This window comes from Chroicocephalus ridibundus, chromosome 23 (genome assembly GCF_963924245.1).
Source record: "Chroicocephalus ridibundus chromosome 23, bChrRid1.1, whole genome shotgun sequence".
NCBI lineage: Eukaryota > Metazoa > Chordata > Aves > Charadriiformes > Laridae > Chroicocephalus > Chroicocephalus ridibundus.
Genome location: NC_086306.1, coordinates 3,736,140 through 3,761,725, shown reverse-complemented (window position 1 = coordinate 3,761,725; position 25,586 = coordinate 3,736,140). Strand labels below are relative to the sequence as shown.

The following is a 25,586-nucleotide window of genomic DNA, read 5'->3' as shown; positions in this document are numbered from 1 at the left end:
TTGATAACTCTAAGGTCAAGTTAATAGTATCACCAATATGTTAGCCATGAGAATTACAGTTGGCCATAGTGAATTTGAAAGTCATAAAACCATGGAATCGTTTAGGTTGGAAGAAACCCTTAAGATACGATGCAGGGATTCTTATGTACAGTCAATTGTTTCAAGGATGTGTTTTTTCTTGCAAAATGTGATTCCTGGGGAGAAGGAAAGCTACACCCAGACTTCCTAGCTGGAATTTAGGAAGTCTTGACTGGCTTGGGGTAGAGGACTAAACAGTCACACAGACTGATGCCAGGACATAGATGAGCAGGACTGTGATCAGTGATATTTGATTAGGCAGCAATCTGCCAAGCTTTGAACTGACAATACTTAATACAGAAAAATAATCAAATGTTTTGTTTTTCCTGTTCTAGGGTATCTTTGTGGCCTGTATGACAGCCATCCTGAGGCAGATGGATGATTTCCATTACAACCATTACATCAATACTTTCAAAACCAGGCAGGACATCATTGTAAGTCACTGTGGCTGGGGCATTAGCTCAGCCCCTAAAGAATTATGCTCTGCTTCTGAAAGGTCATTTCAAGTTGCTGTATTCAGTTTGGGAGTGATTATACTGCATTCATCAGCAGTAACTTAGGGGCACCTAATGCCGCAGCCACTGGGGATATATTCACATCACCCTGCTGGGTACACAGGGGATGTTGCTGACTCAGTAGAGCCTGAGAATAGCGTTTGTAGCACTGAGTAAAAACATGTTTAATGACTATTTAAGTCTGGGCGAGTAAAAAGTCAGGAACCAGACGAGTGAATGAAGATGAAAAGGAAAAGCATTTTCTCCTCCCTTGCTCTCACTGTATCTCTTTGTGATCCTGGTCTCTGTACTTCTTTTTAATTCTTTCTCCTCCTCTAGAGTTTAATTAAGTGCTTTAGGGGGCAGCAATGCAAATAGTTCCCTCCATGTTAAAAACTGTGTACAATTCATGTCCCCAAAGACTTTCAATACAAAACCAGGTGAAACATTAGGGTTTTATTTTTTTTGAGGCCATTTGAATGAACAGATTTTTCCCCAGACTACCCATGACAAGTCGTAACCAAAACCTGTATTTATGCAAGTCTCTGAAGCATGACACAGCAACTGTTCTGGCTTTTTTGTCCCCATACTCCTTGTTTTGCAATTTAGAAGTGCTTGCTTATTTAAATATGGGCTGGGGAAGAGCCTGGAGTTGTGTTCTTCCTCTAAAAGCTAGCTCAAAACCCACAAGAAGGTGTTTGTTATTCGTTTTGGATGACAAGGTGATCTCTCCCTGTGCAGTTGGAATTGCTTGCAATCTGTTGAGCAACATAGCCACCTACAGGACACACACATTTCTGTCACTTCTGCATTAAAAGGCCACTCGACTGCATTGTCTATAGAGAGCACTCATCATCTAGTTTTAGAACGGCTTTTTATATTACCCAAATAATTTTTTGTGAAGGAAGAAAAACCAAAATCAAGTCGATTCAGGAATTCTGCTGATGTTGATCACGTAAATGAGTGACAAGGTTTTCAGCAGGGTTACGTAGCGATACTCTGTCTGAGGAAGAAGGGTGCTAGGAAGACAAATTGATAGATTTTGGAAACAGGTGGATTCAAGGCAGAATTGAAACTAAATTTTGTTGAGTGGGCCTCAAGTCAGGATTTTTTCTTTTTCCCCGAAGAGCTGTTGACTTTTAATCTGATTTTTACAAATCCGTATGTCTACAGAAGCAAGCCCATGTTTGTGGTGGTGTAGTGGTTGTTAATACCAATAGAACATTGCATTTTCCTTTACTGCGATAATTGGTTTTATTTATTTTTGCTGTTTATTGTTGGGTTTTATTTGCTTTGGTATTTACAGCCCTGGCATTGCATCATTACGTGGTTGGTTTAACACTGTTGTAGTTACTTCATATCTTCAAGGTGCCCCTTGTCAAGTCCAAACCTTTCCATCAAGCTCTGATTTAATAATGCCTAAAAGACTTTTACTGAGGCAGCACCAAATGCCCATTTCTCTCTCTACATCGATGTTGCTTGCCAATTCTTCAGAGCAAGCTGTTCAGCTCAACAGAATTTTATTTTTTTTTCTGGTGATCTTTGCAAGGTGGCGATTTCTCATGTGACCTTCTTTGTGTCCCCCTCATTTTTGAATGCTGATGTGTTGGCTTTGTAGAGAATAGAATCCATTTAAATGCTCACAGGTACCATTTATATTTGTAGAGACCACAAAGTAGGGATCAATATCCTTGATATTGCCCTTTTTTGCTCATCTCTCTTCTTTTTTCCTTTTCCTTTTTTCTTATTCTGCAGTTCAACCTTGCCTTGCCCAAGTCTTAAGGTGTGATACAGCTTTGTTTGGAGCAGTTTAGTGTTTGTGCAAAAAGTGTCTTTTCTACAGCAATGTTCTAAACCATGTGTCTGATGGCATGTTCACTACCTCTGTTTAACTGTCCTTAAACGGGACCAGAAAAGACTTAACTAATTGGGCAAGTGAAAATGCATTATTATTTCCATCTTTATAGAAGATGCTGCATGGGGCTGTTACACTGCCGTCATTCAGACGTTTGGAAACAAGTCCTCGAATATTGGATTTGCTTTTTAATCCAGCTTGTGCACCAGAACTCCCTACAACACAGCTTAATTCAAAACAGTAAAGACAGATTTAATTAAACAGATCAGCATGTTCTGTGGAATTATTTCTCCTTCTGTAATTTAATGAATGAGATGTCAGAAATAATGCAGTTATTGGAATATACCCACACAATAAGAGATCTTTCTTAGGAGGTACAGTGTATTGATTGCTGATCAATGCAGTCATTAATCAATGCAATTGCAAACATTTGCATTTCCCTCTGTTTTCATGTGGGTAAACGACTACCATGTTCAACCTGATGGGCTGTGGTTTTTATTTTTCCAACAGGACTTCCTGATGGAAACATTCATTATGTTTAAGGATCTGATTGGAAAAAATGTCTATGCAGCTGACTGGATGGTCATGAATATGATGCAGAGCAGGTACGGAGTTGCCGATGTTTTAAGTCTTGCTTCTGCTTTGGAGCCTTTCTGGTTCTGAGAGGAGGGTGACTCACACAAGCAAGCTTGCAAATCACTGGAGTTACAGAGGCTTATTTTCTTTTACAGTTTCAGGGTGATTTAAATTAGATTTCAGTAAAGTGTAGTGCCTGCGCCTTTCTGTTGACAGACTGGAAATCGTTCTTCTGCCCAAAGGCACACAATCAAAACCATGCAGTCTTTCATCCAGTGACTTATCTGCTGGAGAGTGTAACGTAAATCAGAGAAGCCATTTTGGTTTCAATTCTGGGGGAATCATGTGGCAAACGTAAAGCTAGAGTTGGATGTAAGTGTGGTGTAGGGTTCAGTGTGCTAGCCTGTAGACTAGAACTAACCAGATTCACTTCTGTCCTCTGCTGGGGGCTTTGTTTGGCCTTGACACTGCGTTATCAAAGAGACTGGATGACCCAAAACGTGTTTTGTTTTTCATCTGCCTGCAGTCAGGGTTTCTTTTGTTCATAATAAGTCCCTGTACTAGGAAAGAGGTGAAATAGCATTATAGAGGAATATCTGTCTTGTGTGGGAGCATCTCTTGTTTTCTCCTGAGCTTACATGTAGGAGTCATAAACCCAGAACTGCAATGTTGTTTTTTTCAAGAGCCACATTTTATTTGATGTCTTTTATCTCTTCCAGGGTTTTCCTCCGGGCAGTGAACCAGTTTACCTCTGTACTCAACCGTTTCTTTCTGGATCAAGCAAATTTTGAACTCCAGGTAGTAGTTCCATTGTTTCTGGATTTCCTTAGGGACCCTAGTCCTGAAAGGCAGGAAGAACAAACAAATCCTACTGTTAACAGATTTGTTGATATGGAGAATGCCTGTGGAAAATGCCCATAGTCTTCTATAGCAAAGCAATTCTGAATTACAGACCTGTGAATAGTGCAGCAATAAGCTGCAAGCAGACAGAACTGCTGCAGGCTTTGCAAGGTCAAGTTGAGCAGCGTGCTGACTATAGCTGATTTGTGCTTGACTAGTGAAGAACAAAATACCGTATTGGGTGTACCCACTGTCACTTCCTTTAGTTGGAATGTACAAGCTAAAAAGAGTGAGAAACTTGAAGCTGCCGTATGCTTCTGGCGTGCCTGCCGTGGCTGAGGACAGGCTCGCTGAGTACCAGCTCGCTGTTGGTACGCTTCCTCGTTAACACTTGGGAGACTCGTTAACCTGGGAGACTGCAGCATTTGGGGCTGTGTAGCTCTGTTGTGCTGGTTGTTGCTTTTCCTTTGTCTCTTCCTATTTTAGACTTGTTTCTCTTCCACAGCTCTGGAATAACTATTTCCATTTGGCAGTGGCCTTTCTCACTCATGAATCCCTCCAGCTGGAGACCTTCTCACAAGCCAAACGCAACAAAATTATCAAGAAGTGAGTTTACATTTAAAAAGTCGTCAGGCCTTTTTGCTTTTAAGAAAGCCTTTTGCTTTTAAGAAATTTTTACTGTTCCAGACATACCTCGTACAATCTCAGAATGTGATGACGCGTGCTATGGAAGTGCTCAATTAATGAGTGATGGTAAAGGGAGGAGGGGTGACTAGGACAGACGTCAGGTCTTCACACTGTGGATGTCTAAGTCTGGTCAGACAGATCCTGAGCTGTTTGAGCTCAATTTAAGCACCTTGCCACAAGATTCTTTCCACTGTAAGGTCCGTAACGGAAGGCTTGTCGTAGTTCCCAAAGCAATACCTTATGCAGTTCCTCAGACATCCTGGAAGGTAGGTAAGCAAGAATCCTAAAAGCCCTGCCATTTCTTAGTCCCTTTTCTTTGCTTTTCCTGTTACGAAAGTGAGAGCACTTCAAAGGTGTTCATCAAGCCAGAAGTAGTAATTTTTAGTAACTTGGCAAAATTCACAAAGACACTGAACAGCTTTTACTTCTGCATTTAGCTGGAATCAAGTCCCTAGATATCTTTGTAGATCTTGACACAGAATTTTGTTAGGGCATACACAGTTAAGGTTTGACACCTTTTTTTCTGCAATAATGTGGGCTTTTAGAAGCCTCATAATTAAATATTCTTGCATTCTCTCAATGTCAGCAGTTAAAGCTTTAGGGGAAAACACTGAATACAACAAAATTCTGTGTAGGATTGCGGGAAGCAGCAGGACTGCAGCTTTATTCTGCTGTCGGAGTCTGCAGTCTGCTGCCATAGTGGCACGTGACCGTTGTCTTCCTCTGTGCATTGAGCATTAGTGCTGGGCAGGGTAAGGAAGGGGAAAAGATGAGCTGAACATCTAACAAAAGGCATGTAATACTGAGGAACTGCTTGGTAGACCCTTAGTAGGGAAGACAGTCTGTGAGACCCCTTGTTATAAATGCCCAGCGTATTCAGGTTTGTGTGTGGTGGTTTTTTTAAGGAGAGGGTAACAGATTTTGTAGTGCTGCCATGAAATTTCTTCCGCAGCTTTGCAAAATTAACTTCAGTGCATAGGCCTCTTTCATCTCTTTCTTTCTAATACTTTTTTTCTAGGTATGGGGACATGAGGAAAGAAATTGGCTTCAAAATAAGGGATATGTGGTACAATTTGGGTGAGTTCCAGCAAAAGAATTATCTTCGTTCAAGCTGGGTTTCAAATCCTTTATTTCTTTATAAAAGCTGCTCGTGTTTAATGTGGGGAAATACACTTAAGGTTCAGCTGTTCCAGAGCACAAAATCTCTTTTCCTTTTTTTGTAAATAGCTTGCAAAAAGTGATCTTTTCCCACATCAGCTGCTGAGATAATTTCTTAGATTCCTTATAAAGGGTGTTCTACTATACGAAGGACGAGAGCAGAATTTTTCAGAGAGCCTTTGTGATTTGCAACATTGCATGCAATTCAGTTCAATTATTTTCTTGGACTGTTTCTGAAATTTGGAGCTGTAAGATGTTAATTCTACATTAAGTAGCCATTATCTTTTTAAAATATGCATTCTAAGCAGAATATCTGTCTTTTATGGTCTTTATATGAATAATGTGCTTAAACATTTGGATATCCAAATCCTGCCTTTAGGATGTGTATCTGACTTTGACTTTCTTGCAGGTCCCCACAAAATAAAATTCATTCCAGCAATGGTAGGCCCCATCCTGGAGGTAACCCTGGTCCCTGAGCCTGAGCTACGGAAAGCTACAATTCCCATCTTCTTTGATATGATGCAGTGCGAGTTTAACTTCAGTGGGAACAGAAACTTCCATATGGTAAGGGAGCTTGGTATCTTCCGTATTGATGTTCCACAGTATGTGTTGGGCAAGAAGCAGAAGAGAACACTTAAAACCAAAAGAAACAAAAACCACACAAAATAAGCATCGCGCCAAACACTTTGGGAAGTTATTGTTAAGTGATTTGTAGGAGTCAGGACTCTCCAGTTCTGTCCCTGACTGTACCTTTGCACAACTTTGATAATTAATGAGTTCCTGTTTTCGTACTTCTCTGCGTTTGCAAGTATGTGAATACCCACATCTAAATTGTGAGGCAATTTGGAGACCCTAAGAGGGTACTCTAAAAGGAGTGTTTACTTACATTTATAATAACAACATAAATTCCCCCATGGCAGATCTTTGTCTGTACATGTAAGTCGCTATAATTAAAATCACTGGACGGTGAAGTGTTAGGACTATCTAGTTCCTTAGATATTGACCAATCCTTCATTAATTTTAAAATTGACAACACATTTGTGAGTACTGATGTCAGCGTTACGGAAAGCAGAACAGTGATCCAAAGGACAGACACTATTTGCTTGAGGCTACACAAGCAAAAAGTCAGAGCAGGGAACAGGACGCGGATCCCTGAGTTCCAACCCTGTGCTCATTTCTCCAGAAGTTACCTTTTGTTGCTACTGAGCAAGCACCAGAAAGTAAGGAAAAAAGAGGAGCTTCGCTTTTGCCCTGAGGTTAAGTTTTCAGTGCAGTTTCTAAGGACTTATTCTTCCAGCTTTCCTCTGGGGATATCGGACATTAACATCTCAACTGGCAGGCAGGGGACACTGTAGTTACGCTGTAGACAGTCTTCTCCCTGGAGATAGGTAGGAGCCATCCATCCAAAAGGCAGCCACCTTGGCATTTCAGACTGTTGTCAAATGTGACGTGCATCTCCCTAAGCACCATCCTCACACCAGCTTAGACCCAGCTTCACTGTGCATACGGGATCTTTCTTCCCTTGGGGTCGTCAGTCTTTGGGGTGGTTGGCCCCAGGGCCTCAGGGTTTTTTGGAATCAATAGAAGGAAGCAGGATGTGTGTGGCATGGATTTTCCATTCCAGTGGTGTTTATATACCGGCTACAGTTAAAACTGAGACTATGTACTTGACCTGCTTGCGCATAACAGGGCACGTCTTTATGGCTAGACAGATAGTCACGCAGGACTTGGTTCTTGCATTGTGAGAAGTTGCTTTAATTACTTGTGCAAGTGTTTATGATGGCCAGAGAGTTGTGACTTGCCCTTAACTGACAGTAGTAGTTCAGCTTCTTTAGGGTGGGTGAATGACCATTATCATCTGTAAGCTGGCTGCTAGAACGCTTCTCCATCCTTGCAAAACTGAACAGCTAATGGATGGAGGAGAAGGGGAAGAATCACCTCGGAGAATGACTTTGCAGTGCCTGCAGGGTGAGAGGGAGGACTTGTATTTTCTTGCTCCAGTCTTGTTGTCCTGGCTTCTTACCATTTTTATTCTGCTCCAACAATGAAAGCGTCCTCTAGCTTGGCTCATAAAACCAGTGTCTGATGGTTGAGGCAGTTCAGAAACGCCGGCCACAAGCATTACTAATGTTCACACCACACTCTTGAGAGCCGCTGTCTATTTGATTGTGGTTTTTTGCCTTTTCAGTTTGAAAATGAGTTGATAACCAAGCTGGACCAGGAAGTGGAGGGTGGTCGAGGAGATGAACAGTACAAGATATTACTGGAGAAACTGTAAGTTTTGTAAAGAACACGGAGACTCTTTTTTTACAGCTTAGTTGGCTACTTTTTAATACAGAGAAACCTTAATTCGTTACTCCAGTGAATAGGGAGACAGTGTAGTTGACAGTGATCTTAATGCTATACAGGTACTCTAAGGATATTTGCCTTAAAATGATGCTTTTATTCTGGAGCAGCAACTTGCACGTCTACCCTGAACTTGGAGGTGAAAGCCTAGAGGCAGGTTCCAAACTGGGAAGGGGGCTGTACGTCGAAAAGCTTGAGAACATCAGGCTCTGAGTTAAAGCAAAATCAGGGCCACCTTTTAGCACCAAAAGTAGAACACAGGTTTCTGATGAAGGCGGGCGTTAACCTGCCTGACTTTGGTGTCTCGGATCTGTGGGTGCAGTGGGCGGTTCTGCACCAAGCGTTGCTGTTCTTGAAATATATTTGACTCTGTTAGCTCAGTGGCTGTTGGGGTAATTTACACTGAAGTTCTACTTAATACCGCTCAGGACTGTAACCGAGAATTCCCTTCCATCTCTCTGGGTGTACCTGCAGCCTCCTGGAGCACTGTCGGAAGCATAAATACCTCTCTGCTTCTGGAGAAGTGTTTGCTCTGCTGGTCAGCAGCCTGCTAGAGAACCTGCTGGACTACAGGACCATCATGCACGATGAAAGCAAGGAGAACCGCATGAGCTGCACTGTCAATGTGCTGGTATGGGGAAGGCTGAATTTGGATATGAGTTCTTCTTTACTCACATGACTTCTGCGGATTCTGAAGGATTTTTTTTTTTTTCTTGTAGGGTTTTAAGTAATTCTTTATGCCTTTTCTGGTTAATGATAGGCCCAAATCAGGCCACCAGCTATTGACAGCTTTTCTAGAGGTGATAGTAGCCCTGCCTTATGTTAAAGGGATGGTTGCAGGGATGTATGCACCTAAGTAGTCAAAATCACAGCTTAAGTTACTTGTCTAGAGATGATTATGCAAATCCACAGCACAATCCATCGTAAAAGTTTGACTTTTCTCTATTCTTGGCAGAATTTTTATAAGGAGAAGAAACGAGAGGACATTTATATCAGGTAGGCTATTTCCCTGCATAAACCTGTATAGAAGCCTCTGTTTCTCTTGGTGTGCTGTACACTGGTGCAGGAGCCCTTCACATCAAGTAACAATTGCTTTTCCTTTATTTAGGTATCTGTATAAACTCCGGGACTTGCACACAGACTGTGAGAACTTCACAGAGGCAGCATACACTCTCCTCCTCCATGCAGAGCTGCTCCAGGTATTACACTAAAGCCAATGTTAGTTTCCACTGTCAGGGTATAGGTTTTAAATGAAGTGCAAACAGCTCAGAATAAACAATCCATATTTTTTTCTTAATGTGACTTAGCATTACGTATGTTCTAGTGGTCATTAAGGAGCTTCACAATTTTGCAAATAGCACTGCAGCTAAATGGATAAAAGCAAAAATGTTATTAGCATCGATTTCTTATGTGCTCTTGGTGAAACACAGTGCTATAGTGAGCTGGGAGAAAATGTCCATATTCAGAGTCATAGTACAGGGTTTTTTTCCACTTCTGTGTGAAAGCCTAAGACATCTTAATTTGGATTTAAGTCAACCTCTTCATGCCTGCCACAGATGAATAAAGCATACACATTCAGTTACTGTCTCAGCATAAGACCTTAAGCCAAAATCACACCTGTTTTGCAGATATAATTTAACATGTACTAACATTTTAAAGTGATTTTTAAATATGACTATAAACATTGCACAAGTTCAGATCAATTCCTAAACTGATTTAAAATGAACTTTTAATGTAGAAAAAAATTTGCACATAACTGAAGTTTTGTGGCTGCCTATGCGTGTAGTGGGAGAGCGTAACCAGATGTTTTCTGAGCAGCTGGCTGCAGCGGTTTAAGAAGTTACTGCTTACTGGCTACCTGTTACTCTAACCGTGCTGCTGAGATGAGTGTTTCTGCGGGCATTCCTAGTTTACGTTAGTTAGCCAGCTCAGCTTACGTCCGTGCAAAACTTCCTTTGCGTTGGTGCTGGATTTGTCTGTAATGCTTCCCTGCAGAAGCTGAGCCTATCCACTCTAAGGAGTTGTTAATCTGAAAATGTTCCAGTTCTTTCAACTTTGCCTTTTTTTTTCCCCTCTGTACTAGTGGTCTGAGAAGCCATGTGTCCCTCACCTCCTGCAGCGGGACAGCTACTACGTCTACTCGCAACAAGAACTCAAGGAAAAACTCTACCAAGAAATTATCTCCTTCTTTGACAGAGGCAAGGTGAGTGTGTCTGCAGTGTTCATACGATTCACTGGTAAATACTTGGCTTGGTGAGTGTAGCTGCCCGAGGCTGGCTTCAAGGGTAGCATCAGACGCGATTCTGTAGCAGGCCTTTGATGCTTAAGCTTGACTTTTTAATAGGGACCACAGTACCGGCGTGAGCGGGGCATGTATTTGTCCTGGTGGATAATTGAATCCTTCTGTTTCCTTGTGAGTCGAAGAGCATCTGAAAAATTAAGCCTGTTCAAGACACTGGGTAGATGAGAAAACTATAGGCGTTTTCCTTTCTTTTCTGGGTAACGGCTTTTGTCAGGTTTGTTGCACTGCAGTAAGCGGGGCTTGTCTGGCTGATACTGCACGTGTGGTAGCTGCACTTGGGATAGATGGTTCTACCAGGGCAGAATGAGGCGAACCCCAGGAAGCCTGGTGCGGGGGATGCAGTGTTACTGTAGGAGTAGGTGTTACCACCTGGGCTTCTCCTTCGCTGTTCAGGCATCTCCTTCCACCTCGTTGTGCCTCAGTTTTCCCTATCACCAGTAACAATAGAAACCTTGCTTTGTAAATCACTTTCAGGCCTACAAATCCACAGAACTGCGGGACTATAATAATTACTGCACAAAAATGTACAGCATGGAGTCTCAGGGAAAGTTGGCAGTGCATTAAAGTACTGACTGAATTAAAAATCAGCTGAATGTTTTGTTTACCTATCTGTGGTAACGAATGCTTTTAACTGAGTCTTTTATTTTGTTTGTGCTCTTCTTCCCCCGCCCGCCTCCCTTCACCCTCCGTGGAGATGTGGGAAAAAGCCATTCAACTCAGTAAAGAGTTGGCTGACATGTATGAAAACAAGGTCTTTGATTATGAAGGACTTGGTAATCTCCTGGTAAGAATTTTTTTTCTCCATTTTCAGCAGGCTGCTGACTGCTTAAATTAGTATTGTTGAGCAGGATAAGCCCAAAATACATTTATATTAAAGACAAGCAAACCAACATAATGCCAATGGTTTTGTGAAGCTTAGTATTAGAAGAATGTTTTCGTAGTTTTGTTTAAAGCATGTGGGTTTGACCTTGTAATTAGCATGACAATATTGTGTGCAGATGTTTAGCATTCTTAGTGTTGATCAAATAAGGTAACATTTGCATGGTGTATTTTCAGGCTCCATAAATCTCATCACCTTGTTATTCCTGTGATAAAACTACTGTGCATGAACACAGAACTATAGAATCATTGTGGTTCTGAATTATGGTTTTTAGTGGTTAAAGATGTAACCAGATGGTCTTTATGTTCTTTCGTATGAGATTCATCTGCCCAGTTTTACTTCTGCCAGTTCTCTGACATTTGTCACCATTTGTGTCTGCTCGGTTGCAGAACATATTCATTTTTAATTTGTGTTGCAATAGCTGAGGATTTCAAATATCCTCCTGGAATCCTAAAATACATGGCATTGTTCTCATGTCTGCAAACCAGGAAATGAAGTTGATTCTGGCCCAGACAACCCAAATATTTAACCAAGTAAATGGAGAAGTATGGGACACTCTATCAAAAAAAACAAATGTAAAAAAGTGTTCGGTACAGGAGAACTAATAGATTGGGAATTGTCACTGGGAACGTGAAGTACAATCTGTCAGTCTCCTTGAATACTTCACAGTGAAAATGTCTGGTGACTTTTTCTTTTTCAGAAAAAACGAGCTACTTTTTATGAGAATATTATGAAGGCAATGAGACCTCAACCAGAATACTTTGCTGTTGGATACTATGGTCAGGGTTTTCCCTCTTTCCTCCGGGTAAGAATTCTTCAGCACTCAAGTTCTGGAGTGGTGGGTATCCTAAAATCACAATTCTTGCAGAGCTCCCAAGAACATTCAGATGCAAAACTCCTTTTCCTTTGACACCGAGCGATCTAAATCCCTTAAGTATTTCAAAACATTTCAGCATATAAAAACAGACAAGTGAGAGACCAGATTTTTTGTGTTAACAACTTTAATAAAGTTTGCGTGTTGCAATAGGGTTTGTTCAGTGATTGATGTGTTCTTATATGGACTTGAACAGAATCTACGTTTTGTATTTGTGCCCTGTGCACTTCTCAGAAATACGATTGTTGCCATTAGAAAATGTTTAGCTTGTAAAGAATTTATCCCATTGCTTTTCAGCCTGAATCAACCTAATTTTCAGGACAGGGATCATTTCAGTGCTCAAGCACATTAGTGAGAGTCTGTCCCACGCAGAAGAGCTAAAATACAGAGATGCTTCCTGTTTGAGCGAGGTCCAGCAATGCTTAGCAGCGATGTAGCCATAATACCAGAATCTAGCCAAAGTGAGTCAGATGGGCAGGGTGCAGCATACTAGAAAGTATTCCCAACTATTATTTAAAATTAAGGAACGTCTACATTTTCAGTTGTTTGAAGTTGCTGGCCTTAAATGGAAGCCAAGCTTAATAAAAAAGAAAAATGTTAACTTAGGACGGTGGAACTGGATGGCACAAAAGGCTTTCACCTCCAGGTCATGTTTTTGAATCCATCCCTTCCAGAAACCACTGCTTGGTGGCCAGTTTGGAAAAATAATTGGCTGTGGTCTACTCTTAAGTCTGTAATGCGAAACTGCCATAGCTGGCTGTTTTGTTAATGGCAGCTGAAGAGAGTCAGGAACGGAACGGAGGTAAAACTCGTGTCTTTGTGCATATGGAGATCCCCGTTAACTCATACCATAAGGGCTCTGGCAAGGAGCATGCAGTTCCCTGCATTAAAGAACTTCTTGGGACACATGTAGGACAAGAGGAAACGGGTTCAAGTTATGTCAGGGGAGGTTTAGATTGGATATCAGGAAACATTTTTTCACTGAAAGGGTTATTAAAGATTGGAATAGGCTGCCCAGGGAGGTGGTGGATTCGCCATCCCTGGAGGTGTTTAAAAAAAGCGTGGATGTGGTACTTAGGGACATGGTTTAGAAGTGGCTCTTGTCAGGGTAGGTTAATGGTTGGACTTGATGATCTTAAAGGTCCCTTCCAACCTCAGCGATTCTGTGATTCTATGTTCTCTTATTTAAAATCAGTCCCCTGCCTGAGGCTTCATGTGTTGAATGTGTGAGTTCTTAGAGTGCTAGAAAGCACAAACATGTTCAATAGCACTTGTATGTGGAACAATGAATTTTTCTAGGCAAATATGAGGATGCCATTACCCGGCCTTGCTCCCGAGAGCTGCTGGGTGTATCTCCAGCCTGTGTTTATTCCCTCATGTATTCTGACCGAGTTGAGTTGGGAGACAACCTTTCATATAAACTAGAACTCTGAGACTACTCTGTGTATATTTGGAAAGCTCTTTCTTATTGCTTTGTTTAGTGTTAATTCTCTTTTTCTTCTGCTACCTACAGAATAAAATTTTTATCTACCGTGGCAAAGAGTATGAACGAAGGGAGGACTTCAACCTGAAGCTGTTGACCCAGTTTCCCAGTGCCGAGAAGATGACCAGTACTGCCCCTCCAGGAGAAGAGATCAAGTCTTCTCCTAAACAGTGTATCTTTTTCCTAGAATAAGAGAATTGGTAAACAATAATAAGCAAGGAACTTGCTGCTCCAGGGGGACTTTGAAGGCAGGCACTGGGCATGAAAATAGGACTATCCAGAATTGCAGTAGTGAACTTAAACGTATTGAAAAAGAGAGAGACAGCTGGGTACAGTCAGAGTTAAAATGGGTGCTGTTAGGATGAAACCTGAACAGATTGCAGGTCAGGATTTCTTGTGCCTTCTCGAGCAGGTGGTGCTGACTGCTGTATTATATGTGTGTGATCAGTCCAGTTTGGTATTTCTAGGTGCAAGAGGCAAAATGCAGGTGGTGAAAGTGGGATGTAAGGAAAATGGAAGTATGCTCTCTTCTTGCTTGCAGATAACTAGCATTTATGAAGTGGCTGGTTGTTTGTTGTTTTTTTTCCCCCTAGAAGTCACTTTGTAAGGAATGTGAAGTGGTTATTTATGTTGATGAAGGTTGTTGTGTGAACAACCCTTCTGCTTGTTTGTTGTGTTTTTTTTTTTTAAAGTTTATTTTTTCTTTATGCTGGTGAAACTCTAGCCTGTGTGCCACAGCACACCATTAGGCTTAAGATTCACTTTCTCTTATTTGTGAGCACGGCCAAGTGCAGCCTAGTGAAGATGCTTCAGGTTCTTGTTTGTGACTTCCAGTCAATAGCAGATGTGTTTCTGGAAGATGTACATCAGTAAAAAACAAGTTACTGGGCTTCTGGCCTGTCTTATAGAGGCCAGTGTTATAGAGGCCAGACTAGAGAATGTGGTGGTCCATTTTGGCCTTAAAAGTCTGTGTACAAAGGCACAACTCAAGCAGCGATACCAGATGCTTCCCTTGCAATAAGCCTGCCAAGCACTAAATCCACATAGGAAATTAAAATTCATTCAAGACCAAACTTGGTATCAAAAAATGCCTCTTCTATTGCTGCTTTGTTTCAGCTACTTCCTTTGCATCTGTTTGTGTTTGTTCTAATGTTTTTGGCTCACGATGAACCTGAACTGCAAAATTTGGATCCAGATCTGAACTCTTCCAAAAGTTTGGGGGTGTTTGGTTCCGGGTCTTTGGCATTGCCCCATTGTAAAGAGGAGCAGCTGCATAGCTTGGATTTGGTACAGGTTCTTCTCGGACTCTTACAAACACCTTCTGAAAAGATGAGGAGTTTGAATGCCCAAATCACTGTTGTATTAGGCAGGCGTTGATGGTTCTGTAGTTTGTTTTAATTTCATGCTTTTTTAACCTCCTTTGTCTCAGGCTCTTTTTTGCTTTTGCTCAGGATCTGTTTCTTCACTCTTTCATGATAAAATGCCTTGTTCTTCCTTTGGTTGTTTCATAATAGTGTACTGGAGATATTAATTGAACTGTACGTGGTCTCAGGGAGTGCCTACACAGTCTGGTTTTCCACCAGTTCTGAACTGGAAGCTGTATAGCATGCCTAGCGTGGCATGACGCCCAAGCTAATAAGCTCTCCTGAGAGAAAGAATATATTAGCTTGGGCTCAGTGCTCGATCTAATGTGGCTGTGCGGTTTTGGGTTCGGATTTGGCTGGTACCCAGCTGGCTCTTCAATGCGGGCAGAATGACCTTGCCTTTGCTTTCAAAATACTGTTTAGAGCTACCCTCAGTGAAATAAAGGATGCACAGGGCTGCCCTACCCAGCAGTAAAACCTTCCCGCTTCAGAATGCAATTGGCAGGTGATTCACAGAAATAATCTATTAATGTGGGTCAATTTGTTTATGCTTTCCGTGCGGGTTTTTACTTCTGTAAAGCCTTCAATACAGTCCTTAAAGCAGAACTCGGGAGGAACAACATCGTAAGCCGTGGTGCTTGAGGATACTATTAATAATTTTTTTTAATTTCTGTCATGGTTCACAGGTGCACAAGCAGAAGATGAAGTTAGGTATTGCCTGATAATTTCTTCAGTTAGCTTTATTGATCTAAAAATTGGGAAGGAGGGGCAGCTTCAGAGTACTGGAAGAATCTGACAAATAACCGTGGGGCGTTGGGGGAGAGAGAAGAGACAGAAGCATCCGTTACAGAACCCAGTACAGAATCTTGTTTTCCCGTCCCCAAAGTAGAAATCGGTAGCGCCCGGGCTTCCCAGCATTTCACCAGGGAATTTCAATAGTTGGAAGTATTCTTAGAGCCTTATCTTTTGGGGCTTTTAGATCATGAGTGGCATACAAACTGCAAGAAGCAATATAATGGCTGTGATTCTTGATAAACTACCAAGTATTTTTCTTCAAACATGACAAGAGCACAGGGGATTGTTGAGAAGTCTGACATTTGATGAAAACAGGAAGGGTATTTCTCTCCCTCTCCTGTTTTCCCAAAAGGATTCATGTTTTTCATCCTTAACTATAGCTGCTCAGATGTGCAGTGCTTTATTGTGAAGCCTGTGATGAACCTGCCACCTAATTATAAAGATAAACCTGTTCCTGAACAGATCTTAAAGTAATTTCTTTTCCTTTTCCCTCAACGTTTCCTCTGTACTTTTCTCAGCTAGCCTAGGCACAAGGTGAAGTGCCTTTGTCTCTTGTGTAAATTTATTTCGCAGTCCAGTCTAAACTTGGTTGGTTTTGAGAGGAAATAGAGGAACGTTTATGTAAGGAGGACGGGAGATGAGAAAACTCACCATTTACTCTGCTTCTTTCTAGCTACTACAGAGCAAACGAGGTACAGCAGTTCACGCACTCCCGACCAGTCAGGAAAGGAGAAAAAGATCCAGACAATGAGTTTGCTGTGAGTCCTTTACTTTTGCTGCCGGCGGGCTTAGGTGTCTGCGCTGTGAGGAAACGGTTCTGTGCATTGATTTATTTCGTTGGTGGCATTTTGAACAGCACTGCCACAATTTCTGTCCTCCACCTGTTGCAATAGAGTTTTTCTATTAAAATGTAGGAAAGCAAAGGGCTGCACTTTGCATTCTAATATTTACATAAAGCCAATGTGCTAATGTCAAGAGGCTCCATAGCTGAAGTTGTAATGCCCAAAATCCTCGATCTAGGGTCCATAAATATGGTGCTGCCTGCAGCTTCCTACAGAGCGCAGCTGTGTGTCTGGTAGATGGTGGATGCTGTAGCCATCCTTAAGAAGGCCAGCCTCTAACCATGAAGCATCAGTTCAACTTCAGGCCAACCTTTAAGATTTGCCTCTCACTTAAGAGAGTGAGCATTGGATGCAGTGTAACAGCATGCTTCCTTGCGGCCTGCAAGGTGCACTGTTGCTCATGTGCAGGGGTTGGGCATCTGGCACGTAACTCTGGCTAAATACACCGTAATCACAGTCCTGCTAATAGCGATCCACAGGGAAGGTAACAGCCTACTGCTGCTAATGTTGATACCATTTAAATAGCAGAGGTGGTATTTGTTGCGGTGGAACACAGGGTTTCATCGCAGCTAGTGAACGTGAAAGTCATTGTGTAAGTCCTGCCAGCTAGTGCTGGAAGCCTGGTTCTGTGCTCTGCTGCAGAAGAGAATTGAATTGCAAGACCAACATTTTGCTCACATCTGGGAATTTTTTTCTTCTCTAACTAGAATATGTGGATAGAAAGGACAACCTACACGACAGCATATTCGTTTCCAGGCATCCTCAAGTGGTTTGAAGTCAAACAGATCGCAACGGTGAGTTCTGCGTATGGGCTGGGTCTCCTCCCTTCCAATCTTCTGTGGGGTAGAGAGTCTTGCAACAATTAGGACTACTAGTCCTTCCACTGTTAGATGTGGCACACTGATAATTTCTGCCTGAGATAAAACCAAATGTGTATCATCTTTGATGTGCTTGTCTTTTTATGCCATTCTGCAGACAGCTCTACCCAAGGCAGCAAAGTTCTGTTGACTGTATAATGCTTGGGAGAGTTGTTACTTCTGTAACACACGCCACAGTGGGCAGCCAAGTCCTAAACTGTTGTTCCTTCAGGTTAAGGTATAAGATCATTCTTGCATTTGTCTCTGAATGGCAAGGTAGTTAGCACAGGGGTTCCAAAATCCTCTGCTGGAAACTATTGGGCTGCTATTCATATATGAGGAGTTACTTAACTTCATAGTCAGTGGAGGCAAGGTTTATTCTGTTTCTTCTTTCCATCAGGAGGAGATCAGCCCCTTGGAGAACGCCATAGAAACGATGGAACTGACCAATGAGAAAATCAGCAACATCGTCCAACAGCATGTCTGGGACCGGAGTCTTCCTGTCCATCCTCTCTCTATGCTCCTGAACGGGATTGTGGACCCAGCGGTCATGGGGGGATATACCAACTATGAAAAGGTCTTTTTCACATTTATCTGTAGCTCAGTCTGTTGACCTCTGCAGTGTTGAAAACCTGGATTTGAAACATGGGAGGTTCAGGTTCAGTTTTCAGCTATGACTCATAGTGCATTCTGTAGCTGTATCTGTGTGTTCGGAGCTCAAAGAGGAAGAGAAAAGAACAAAGATTTTTCACTGGACTGCAAGGTGGAAAACCCCCACATCTTTAGTGTTTAGCTTTAGTGCTGTGCGTTGCCACGGAGAGGAATGATCCAGCCCTTTTGGGCTCCATTTACAGTGGTGATAACAACATGATCCTGCCTCGTGGGGGCATTGAGGTGCTTGGTCAGCCCAACGAACAGTGCAAGTAACAAAGACAAGGAAAAGAGTTAAATGCTTCTTCACTGTATTACTGCAGAATGGTAGGGCAAATGAGGATTTCTCTTTCCAGCAGATAATCTGTCTTTGGAGTCTTGCAGCAAAGAACATGTATGTCAGGGAAAAGCAGTATTTTCTATCCAGATTTATTCAGTTGACTTCAGTTGAACAGTGTATGTTCTTCCTTTTTTGTGATGTTTAACTTAAGCTGTTTATTCCCAGTATCTAATGATAATATTCCCGGCACAAAATATATTACTTATTTCCATAAACTGAATGGATGGTGTTAAAACATACTTAATTCTTTTCAGATGTGTTCTAGTCACATGAAATGAAGTGCAAAAGTTAAATGGGAGAGGGTCTGATTTATCTGGGGTCTAACTCTGCTGATTCCAGAAGAGTTGCATACTTTGCAGGGCTGAATTTGGCCCTAAATCCTCCCATTTTATGAATTAAGGTTGACATAAAGTTTAGAATTACGAAAGTGGGAAAACAGTTAAAACTAGGAAACACAAAGTATCTGTAACCACATCTGGAAATACTCATTTCTGGTTCATATTTTCCTATTTCAAACTGAAGAACAGTACAGAACATTTGGCTTTTGTGGGCGGCTAAAATCTTGAGTTTTAATTGTTTCGTTGTAGCCAAAAGCCAAAGTCTGCGTTTTTAACATGCGCTTTCTTCTTGCAATAATTAAACACTTTCAAGACGAATCCGCTGGGACCTATCCGGCAGTCCTTTCGCAGGCTAACCTCCTCTTGACATCAGCCTTTTCCAGAGTCATAGCACCAGGCCTATAAACACTTGTACATACAGTCCAGTTAATGGAATGCAGAACTAAGAACTGCATGCAGAGGCTGAAACGGATCAGAGCCGCGTTTTAAAACCAAATGAAAAATTATTAGGGATTTTATCTAGGAAAAAGAAAAATGAAATTCTTCTGCCCGGGAATTGTGATACATTTCAATGCAATCCGATGTAACTGGCACAATTTTAAGGTTTTAGTCCAGGAAAAGTGTACTTGTGCTTGTCCAACTTTAAACCGATACCAGATTCTGTGGATTAAAGGTAAACACAGAAGAAGTGTAGACTAAAGGTGCTTTGTTGAATCAAACTGTGAGTCAAACTCTCAACGCAGTCTTTATTTCGGCTGAATCTTCCTAACAAGCCCCAAGTGAAAATGTTGAAATAAGGGCCTAAATCATAGAACTTAAGGAAATTGCGGGCAGGTGATGCCCTGTTCACCTTTCTGCAGATGAGGTTTGTGTGTCACTGTGTGCTGCGGGGCACTGAATGCTAAAAATGAAAGAGATTTTTTTGAAGCGAGAACTCAGAAGCTGGATCTGCTGCTCGCGCTTGAGAGACAAGTGGTGTGACCTTGGTTATTCCCATCAATACTGGTTGATGAGAAGGGATTTGGAATTGAAGAAAACTCTTCCAATGAAGTAACTTTTTCTTTATGGATCAGTGTTCACTGAAAAAATAGTAAAATTTGAGTTGTTATTTTATTAAAAAGTCTCTTTTCCCAGTTCTCAACAAATGGTTCTTTGTCCCTCAGCTTTGTGTCAGGGAGATATTAAAAACAAACTTTGCTTTGAGGAACAATGCCAACTAATTGCTTTTAAAGCACAGGGATCTTTCACTCAGCTGTGAAAGCAACGTAGTGTCTATGTCATCTTTTCTCTTTGCTTTCAGGCTTTTTTCACAGAGAAATATCTTCAAGAACATCCTGAAGATCAAGATAAAATTGAGATGCTTAAGCAGCAAATTGCTCTACAGGTATCATGTTGGGAAAGACTGGGGAGCACCATGTGTGAGTGTAGATGGGTTTTCCAGCATCATTGTTTTGGAGAGATAATGCAGATAAATACTGTAAGAACCATCTGGATGTGTGTACGGTTGTTTGGTTTGGGTTTTTTTGGAGGAAACTGTCCTATACTAAAATTGTGGCCTAGACTGTTCCATGTACCTCATGTTGCTCTGAAATGGCATTCTGGAGTATTTGCCAACGTGGCATAGATTTTTCCCTCATGAGTGTAACAAAATATCTGTTACCTTTCATGAAAACATCAGACCTAATGTTTTGTCAGTCTGACCGTTGAAAGCTGTCTATTTTGACCTGCACAGCACTGAAAAATTGCTCTGTTTCTTTGGTAATGCATAATACATCCCTGCAGACCAGTTTTTACGTATTTCCACACAAGAGAGCCCGGTTAAAGCTACCTCACAACCGTACAGTTTTGGGGGCTGAGAAGTGATGCTCCAAAATTTAACGTTCTGCGATTTCCCAAGGAGAATATAGAATCTGAGTAGGGAACCATAGGTATAGGTTGGGGAGGTGTTCATGTTTCATGAACACATGGAGTTCTTCAAACATCAAGTTACTACAGTGTTACAAGTTAGTAGCTGAGCTTCTGTACTGTATGATTGCTTTTTTTGCCTCTGTAAGCTTAAAACATATTGCTTTAAGTCCTTTGATTGTATTTGAGATATGTAACATGCCTAGAAAATCCTTTCCTGGAACAGGAGAGCTGATTTGTCCTTTCATAGCTTAATTTTGTTCCTCCTTTCAGATGCCGTTGTTGGCAGAAGGGATCAGGATCCATGGTGAGAAGCTGACGGAACAGCTGAAGCCTCTACATGACAGACTGACAGCCTGCTTCAAGGAGCTGAAGAAGAAGGTGGAGAAGCAGTACGGTGTAATAACTTTGGTAAGCGTACCTGGCTGTTCTGTGTTTCGCCTTAAAGAAACACAACTTTTCCCTTTCCCACTTGTGAGTGGGTTAGTGTTACGTGATTTATCACGATCGCATCTGTCTGCAGCCTCCTTCCCTCACCGAGAGGAAACCGAGCAGGTCAGGCTCTGTCGTGTTGCCCTATATCATGTCTTCCACGCTGAGGCGGCTCTCTGTCACATCTGTGGCGTCTTCTGTGGTCTCTACATCTTCCACATCGTCTGATAGCACTTCCTCCAGACCAGGCTCAGACGGGTTAGTAATCAGCCTTTACATGGGATTTACAAGAGTGGGGGTGTGCCTTTGCTGGAATTAGTTACTCTTAAAATGAAGATTTATTCCGTACACAATAGTAATACCTGTGCGTTTTAAGCTTCAAATGGAGGCCAATGCTGTTATTCTACTTTACAGACAGGGAGTTTGAAGCACAGGTAGGGATAATTCTGGGAACTAAACCCACAATTCTGTTCCTGGAGTCCTAGTTATCTACGTGATACTGAAGAGGGATGGAGGCAGTGTATTTCAGATGCACATTACTTGTGTTTCCCGGGAATGCTGAAAAACAGAGGTATAACATACTACAAGGTAATTTAGTTTGTGGTCTGCAAAGAGGTGCATAGTCATATGGTACTTGTTCCACCTGCCTGTTTGCAGCTGCATGCATGGCATTAAAAGGAGCTGCTACGCATGGAAACATTCCTGTTGTTACTTCTCCGTAGGTCTAGTTTGCATCTGTGATGACCAGGGAGTCTAGGTGACTTGCTCAAGGTCACAGAGCAGACTCAGTGGCAGGGTTCAGCATCACATGCAGGTCTGGCTCCTTCCCAAGTAGATGACGCTTTATTTGGTTTGTAAGGCATTATACTCAAAATTGCTAGGGTAACTTAGGAGCAGAAATCTTACTGGAAAATCCATGGTCATAACTCAGTTTTTCACATTAATCTCTTATGCAAACTAAGAGAGCAGAGCTTTTTACCAGACAGTGCTTTAAGTGTCTGATGGACTAATGTTTTGTGTTTTTTTCACTCTTTCGGTGTGGGCCACAGATCTATTCTGGAGCCTCTCTTGGAGAGAAGAACATCAACAGCTTCCAGAGCTGAGGAACTGCCCATGAAAGATGATGGTGATAACCGGATTAGCAAACTGAAGCGGAAGGAGTGGAGTATTAGCAAGTCTCAGGTTATTGTAGAGAAGGAGCCAGAAACGGAACTGACTTCCAAAATGGTAAAAAAAAAAAAAAAAAAAAAAAGGCAATAATAAAATCCACAGCAGGAGATTTTAGTGTTTCCGTTGCTTTCAGCCATGCTTGTGATGGGGAACTTCATTAAATAGCGGGAGGGGTTCAAATACCAAAGTCCTTGGTCATCTGAGTAATTCTTTTTTATTTGGAAAACTTGTGTCACAGACGGAACTGCAGCTTGGCTTAAGGTACAAACTGGAAGCAGCAGGCACTGATGTTTCATCTAGGTGCTTGGTGCCCTCCTTTCTTGCAGGAGTGGGGGACTGCGGGGTGCGCTCAGGACAGCGTAGAATTGTTCTGGTTTTGTTGGAGCAAGCAGATGCTGCTAGCCCACTCAGAAATCCAGCTGGCAAGCCAGATGTTCAGCTGCTATCAGTCAGCATCGCTGCACAAATCAAACGTCCTGCAAGGTGAAGATCAGTTTGATAGATCGGGGAGTTGAAAAGATGGTCTTGGTAGTTAGGTCACCAGCTTGGGAGTTGGAAAAACTGGTTCTTCCAGTCTGTACTCTGCTCCAGACCTCCTGTGTGAGGGCAGGAGTGTTTACTCCTTGAGCAAATTATTTTTGAAAGAGGAATAAAAGAGAATCTATACCCCCACGGGAGTGTTGTAACGAGGAATATGTGGGAGACTGTTAGGCATTCAGGTTGACAGTGGGATTCACAATGATCATCTAACACAAACGAGCAAGTTTCAGCCCAAAAGTAGAGTCGTATGACCTTGGAGTATTATCCTGATTTATGCTAAGGGTACGTTACATTATCAGAAGAGTATGTAAGAATTTAAGCATCTGAGTATTTAAGCTGGTGGCTCAGTCATACTAATTTGACTTAACACAGGCTGCCTAAATAATGAGAAAACATGAGTTCTTCGATTTCCCTTTCCCTCCCAAGATCTCAACTGAGCCTGGCAGGAACAGGTTACGCTGCTATATATATTCAGGAATTCTCATCAAATCTGAGTGATGCTGCCAGTACTCGGAGTCTGCAGAATATTTATAAAAAGGGGAACCGCGGTTCTAAATCATGTCGTTGGTATTGACAGGCTTTCCACTCAAGAGGAAAATCTGGGGTTGTAAATATTAGTGGTTCGGGGGCCTGGCCTTCTGTCTCTGGAAGAATTCAATGGGTTTAACCCACAAACTGCGGTGTCAGCTGCTGATCGCTTTATTAAATAAAACTAGAGGGAAAAGGTCTGGGAGAAAGCGCGCTTATACCGACAGTTCGCTAGGACGGCGAGGCATGTCTGTCCCAGACTTTGCATTGCAGATAGCTGAGGATGCGAAACAGAACACCCACCCTCCCCTCTCCCCCCATATCTCTGAGGGCAAATTAATGTGTGATCAGCTTACTGAAGTGAACGAGCCGTTAAGGGTTATATTTGTGCTTAAGAACATTGCGAAGTACAGAAAGCTGTTTTTTATAGCTGGTCTGTTCCAAAGCTGCACAGCGGAGCACGAGAATTGGACAGACTGATTTTCTGTGGCTCTTGACGAAGCTGCTCGGGAGCTGGAAAACCAGAGGGGACCCAGGGCTTGCTGTATGGCCAGCAGCTTTCATCTTTGAGTTTTATATTCACTGTACACCAATGTGTGGTCCCTTCTGCGCAGTGAGAAATACCAAACTGCTCAATGATGGAGAATTGATCTCTAAAAGTAAGTGACAGACTTCTCCGTACAGCAGTAAACTAGTATTTAAAAGGACTGTAATACTCATAGACTCTTGGGACCATGGTCTGATGGTCTCACCATTTCAGTGAAGAGCACAGAGGACACATGTGACACTGGAAGGAACTGGAACAACTCCCAGGTCCCACATGCAAGGGATTTGCTCTGTAAAGCCCAAAATAGACTTTTTTCGCAGCCCTAAGGAGCTGGATGATACTGGCAGTTCTGACTTGCATCCAGAACTTAATCTTTTTTTTTTTTTTTAATTCTTGTAAAGACTTTTTCCCAAAACTTCTTCACAGAACTGCTAGTCAAATCACAGCAATTTTTTAGCTTGACGTCTTCCCTTTTTAGTTAATACACTATGGTCATTAAAACCAGCTTACTATTGCTAGCCAGTTAGTAAGGTTCCACAGCAAACTGCATGTGTCAGCGTGTGCCTTTTGACATGGCTGAGCCAGTGCAGTGCTTTCACTCTTACGTTTCACCTGAATGCACCTTTCTCTCTTACGCGTGGCCTTTCTGGAGCACGTCGATGCCTTTGTGACAGGTCTGATTATCTGATATGTGTGCAGCAACCTTCCTGGCTTCTGACAGTTTTCTTTACTCTTTGTTTCAACCAGGGTATGTCAGGAAAAGCACAAAGGCCAAAGAGTCTTCAATTAGGAGACAACAGACTGACTTTGCTTCAGGGTTCTTCGCTCCAGCCATCAACGCCTCGCAGCCCACCACCCATCACTCCCAAAACCCCAAGAACCCAAAGTAAGTTCTGTTTATAGAGCAATCGCCACATCCTTCAGGGCAGTATCTGCAGCAGTAGGAATTACTTTATATTTGCTGAGGTAACCTCACTGGGGAGGGAGGGAGGGAGGAGCTGCTCTCAAGTAGTTCACAGAAAGTGGCTCTGGGCTGTTAATGTTTGTAGATGTTTTTGTCAGATAACAGAATTTGGCCATGTTACAAAAGGCTCTACGACCATACTTGTGACTCACATATATATCACTGGTTAAAATTAGTATATCAGATTAATTCCAGAGAAGCAGTTTTATCTTTTTCAGTTTCTTTCTTGTTTTCTCCTGTGTTGTGAAGAGGTACGTTAAACCTCAAGGTGAACATCACATCCAGTCACCGTAGATGCTTGTAAATGCATCAAGTCAGAATGCTATAGCACATATAGAGGAATATCTTCTGTGAGTTCACTGCGTGGAACTGCAGCAATCCAGCATGGTATTTTTGATCAGGTCTATGACAAAATTATCTGGGCAAGCCCTGAAGGCTTTGTTAATTAATGAACAACAACTCCTATCACATGGCAAAAAGTTTTAGGAGAAGTTGCTCTGCAGCTTGGAAACTCAGCTAATAAATGTAACACCTGAAAGAAAAGTTTATCTTGAAGAATTAGCAAAGTGCATATCCAGTAAGCTCTGTAGTTAATTTTGAAGCAATATATAAATATGGCTAAGGTAAAAATACAACTGTTGTGTCACCACTGACAACCTCCTTCCTTGCCGTTACATTTCTCACTCTGCCACTCTTTTAATAAAGGAACAGAAGTTCGTATGTAGGACCTGACTGTCCTT

The 25,586-nt window shown here is 42.0% G+C and overlaps 1 protein-coding gene across 2 annotated transcripts in view; it reads left to right on the top strand.

Annotated features, from left to right (window-relative positions):
* The window catches only part of DOCK5 (dedicator of cytokinesis 5), an 85,486-nt gene that overhangs the window by 51,456 nt on the left and 8,444 nt on the right, over positions 1 to 25,586 (top strand). For both annotated transcript variants that reach the window (XR_010074000.1, XM_063358574.1), the window contains exons 28-50: positions 414 to 512; positions 2,938 to 3,032; positions 3,723 to 3,801; positions 4,349 to 4,449; positions 5,549 to 5,607; positions 6,098 to 6,252; positions 7,877 to 7,962; positions 8,509 to 8,665; positions 8,990 to 9,030; positions 9,143 to 9,233; positions 10,118 to 10,237; positions 11,031 to 11,120; positions 11,917 to 12,021; positions 13,604 to 13,745; positions 16,121 to 16,202; positions 16,406 to 16,490; positions 17,282 to 17,368; positions 17,832 to 18,008; positions 20,061 to 20,144; positions 20,939 to 21,076; positions 21,189 to 21,355; positions 22,147 to 22,324; positions 24,630 to 24,768. Coding sequence is in view for 1 of the 2 variants with exons in the window: in XM_063358574.1 (XP_063214644.1) it covers positions 414 to 512; positions 2,938 to 3,032; positions 3,723 to 3,801; positions 4,349 to 4,449; positions 5,549 to 5,607; positions 6,098 to 6,252; positions 7,877 to 7,962; positions 8,509 to 8,665; positions 8,990 to 9,030; positions 9,143 to 9,233; positions 10,118 to 10,237; positions 11,031 to 11,120; positions 11,917 to 12,021; positions 13,604 to 13,745; positions 16,121 to 16,202; positions 16,406 to 16,490; positions 17,282 to 17,368; positions 17,832 to 18,008; positions 20,061 to 20,144; positions 20,939 to 21,076; positions 21,189 to 21,355; positions 22,147 to 22,324; positions 24,630 to 24,768 (2,557 nt within the window). In the remaining variant the exon portion in view is untranslated. The remainder of the gene's footprint in view (positions 1 to 413; positions 513 to 2,937; positions 3,033 to 3,722; positions 3,802 to 4,348; positions 4,450 to 5,548; positions 5,608 to 6,097; positions 6,253 to 7,876; positions 7,963 to 8,508; positions 8,666 to 8,989; positions 9,031 to 9,142; positions 9,234 to 10,117; positions 10,238 to 11,030; positions 11,121 to 11,916; positions 12,022 to 13,603; positions 13,746 to 16,120; positions 16,203 to 16,405; positions 16,491 to 17,281; positions 17,369 to 17,831; positions 18,009 to 20,060; positions 20,145 to 20,938; positions 21,077 to 21,188; positions 21,356 to 22,146; positions 22,325 to 24,629; positions 24,769 to 25,586) is intronic.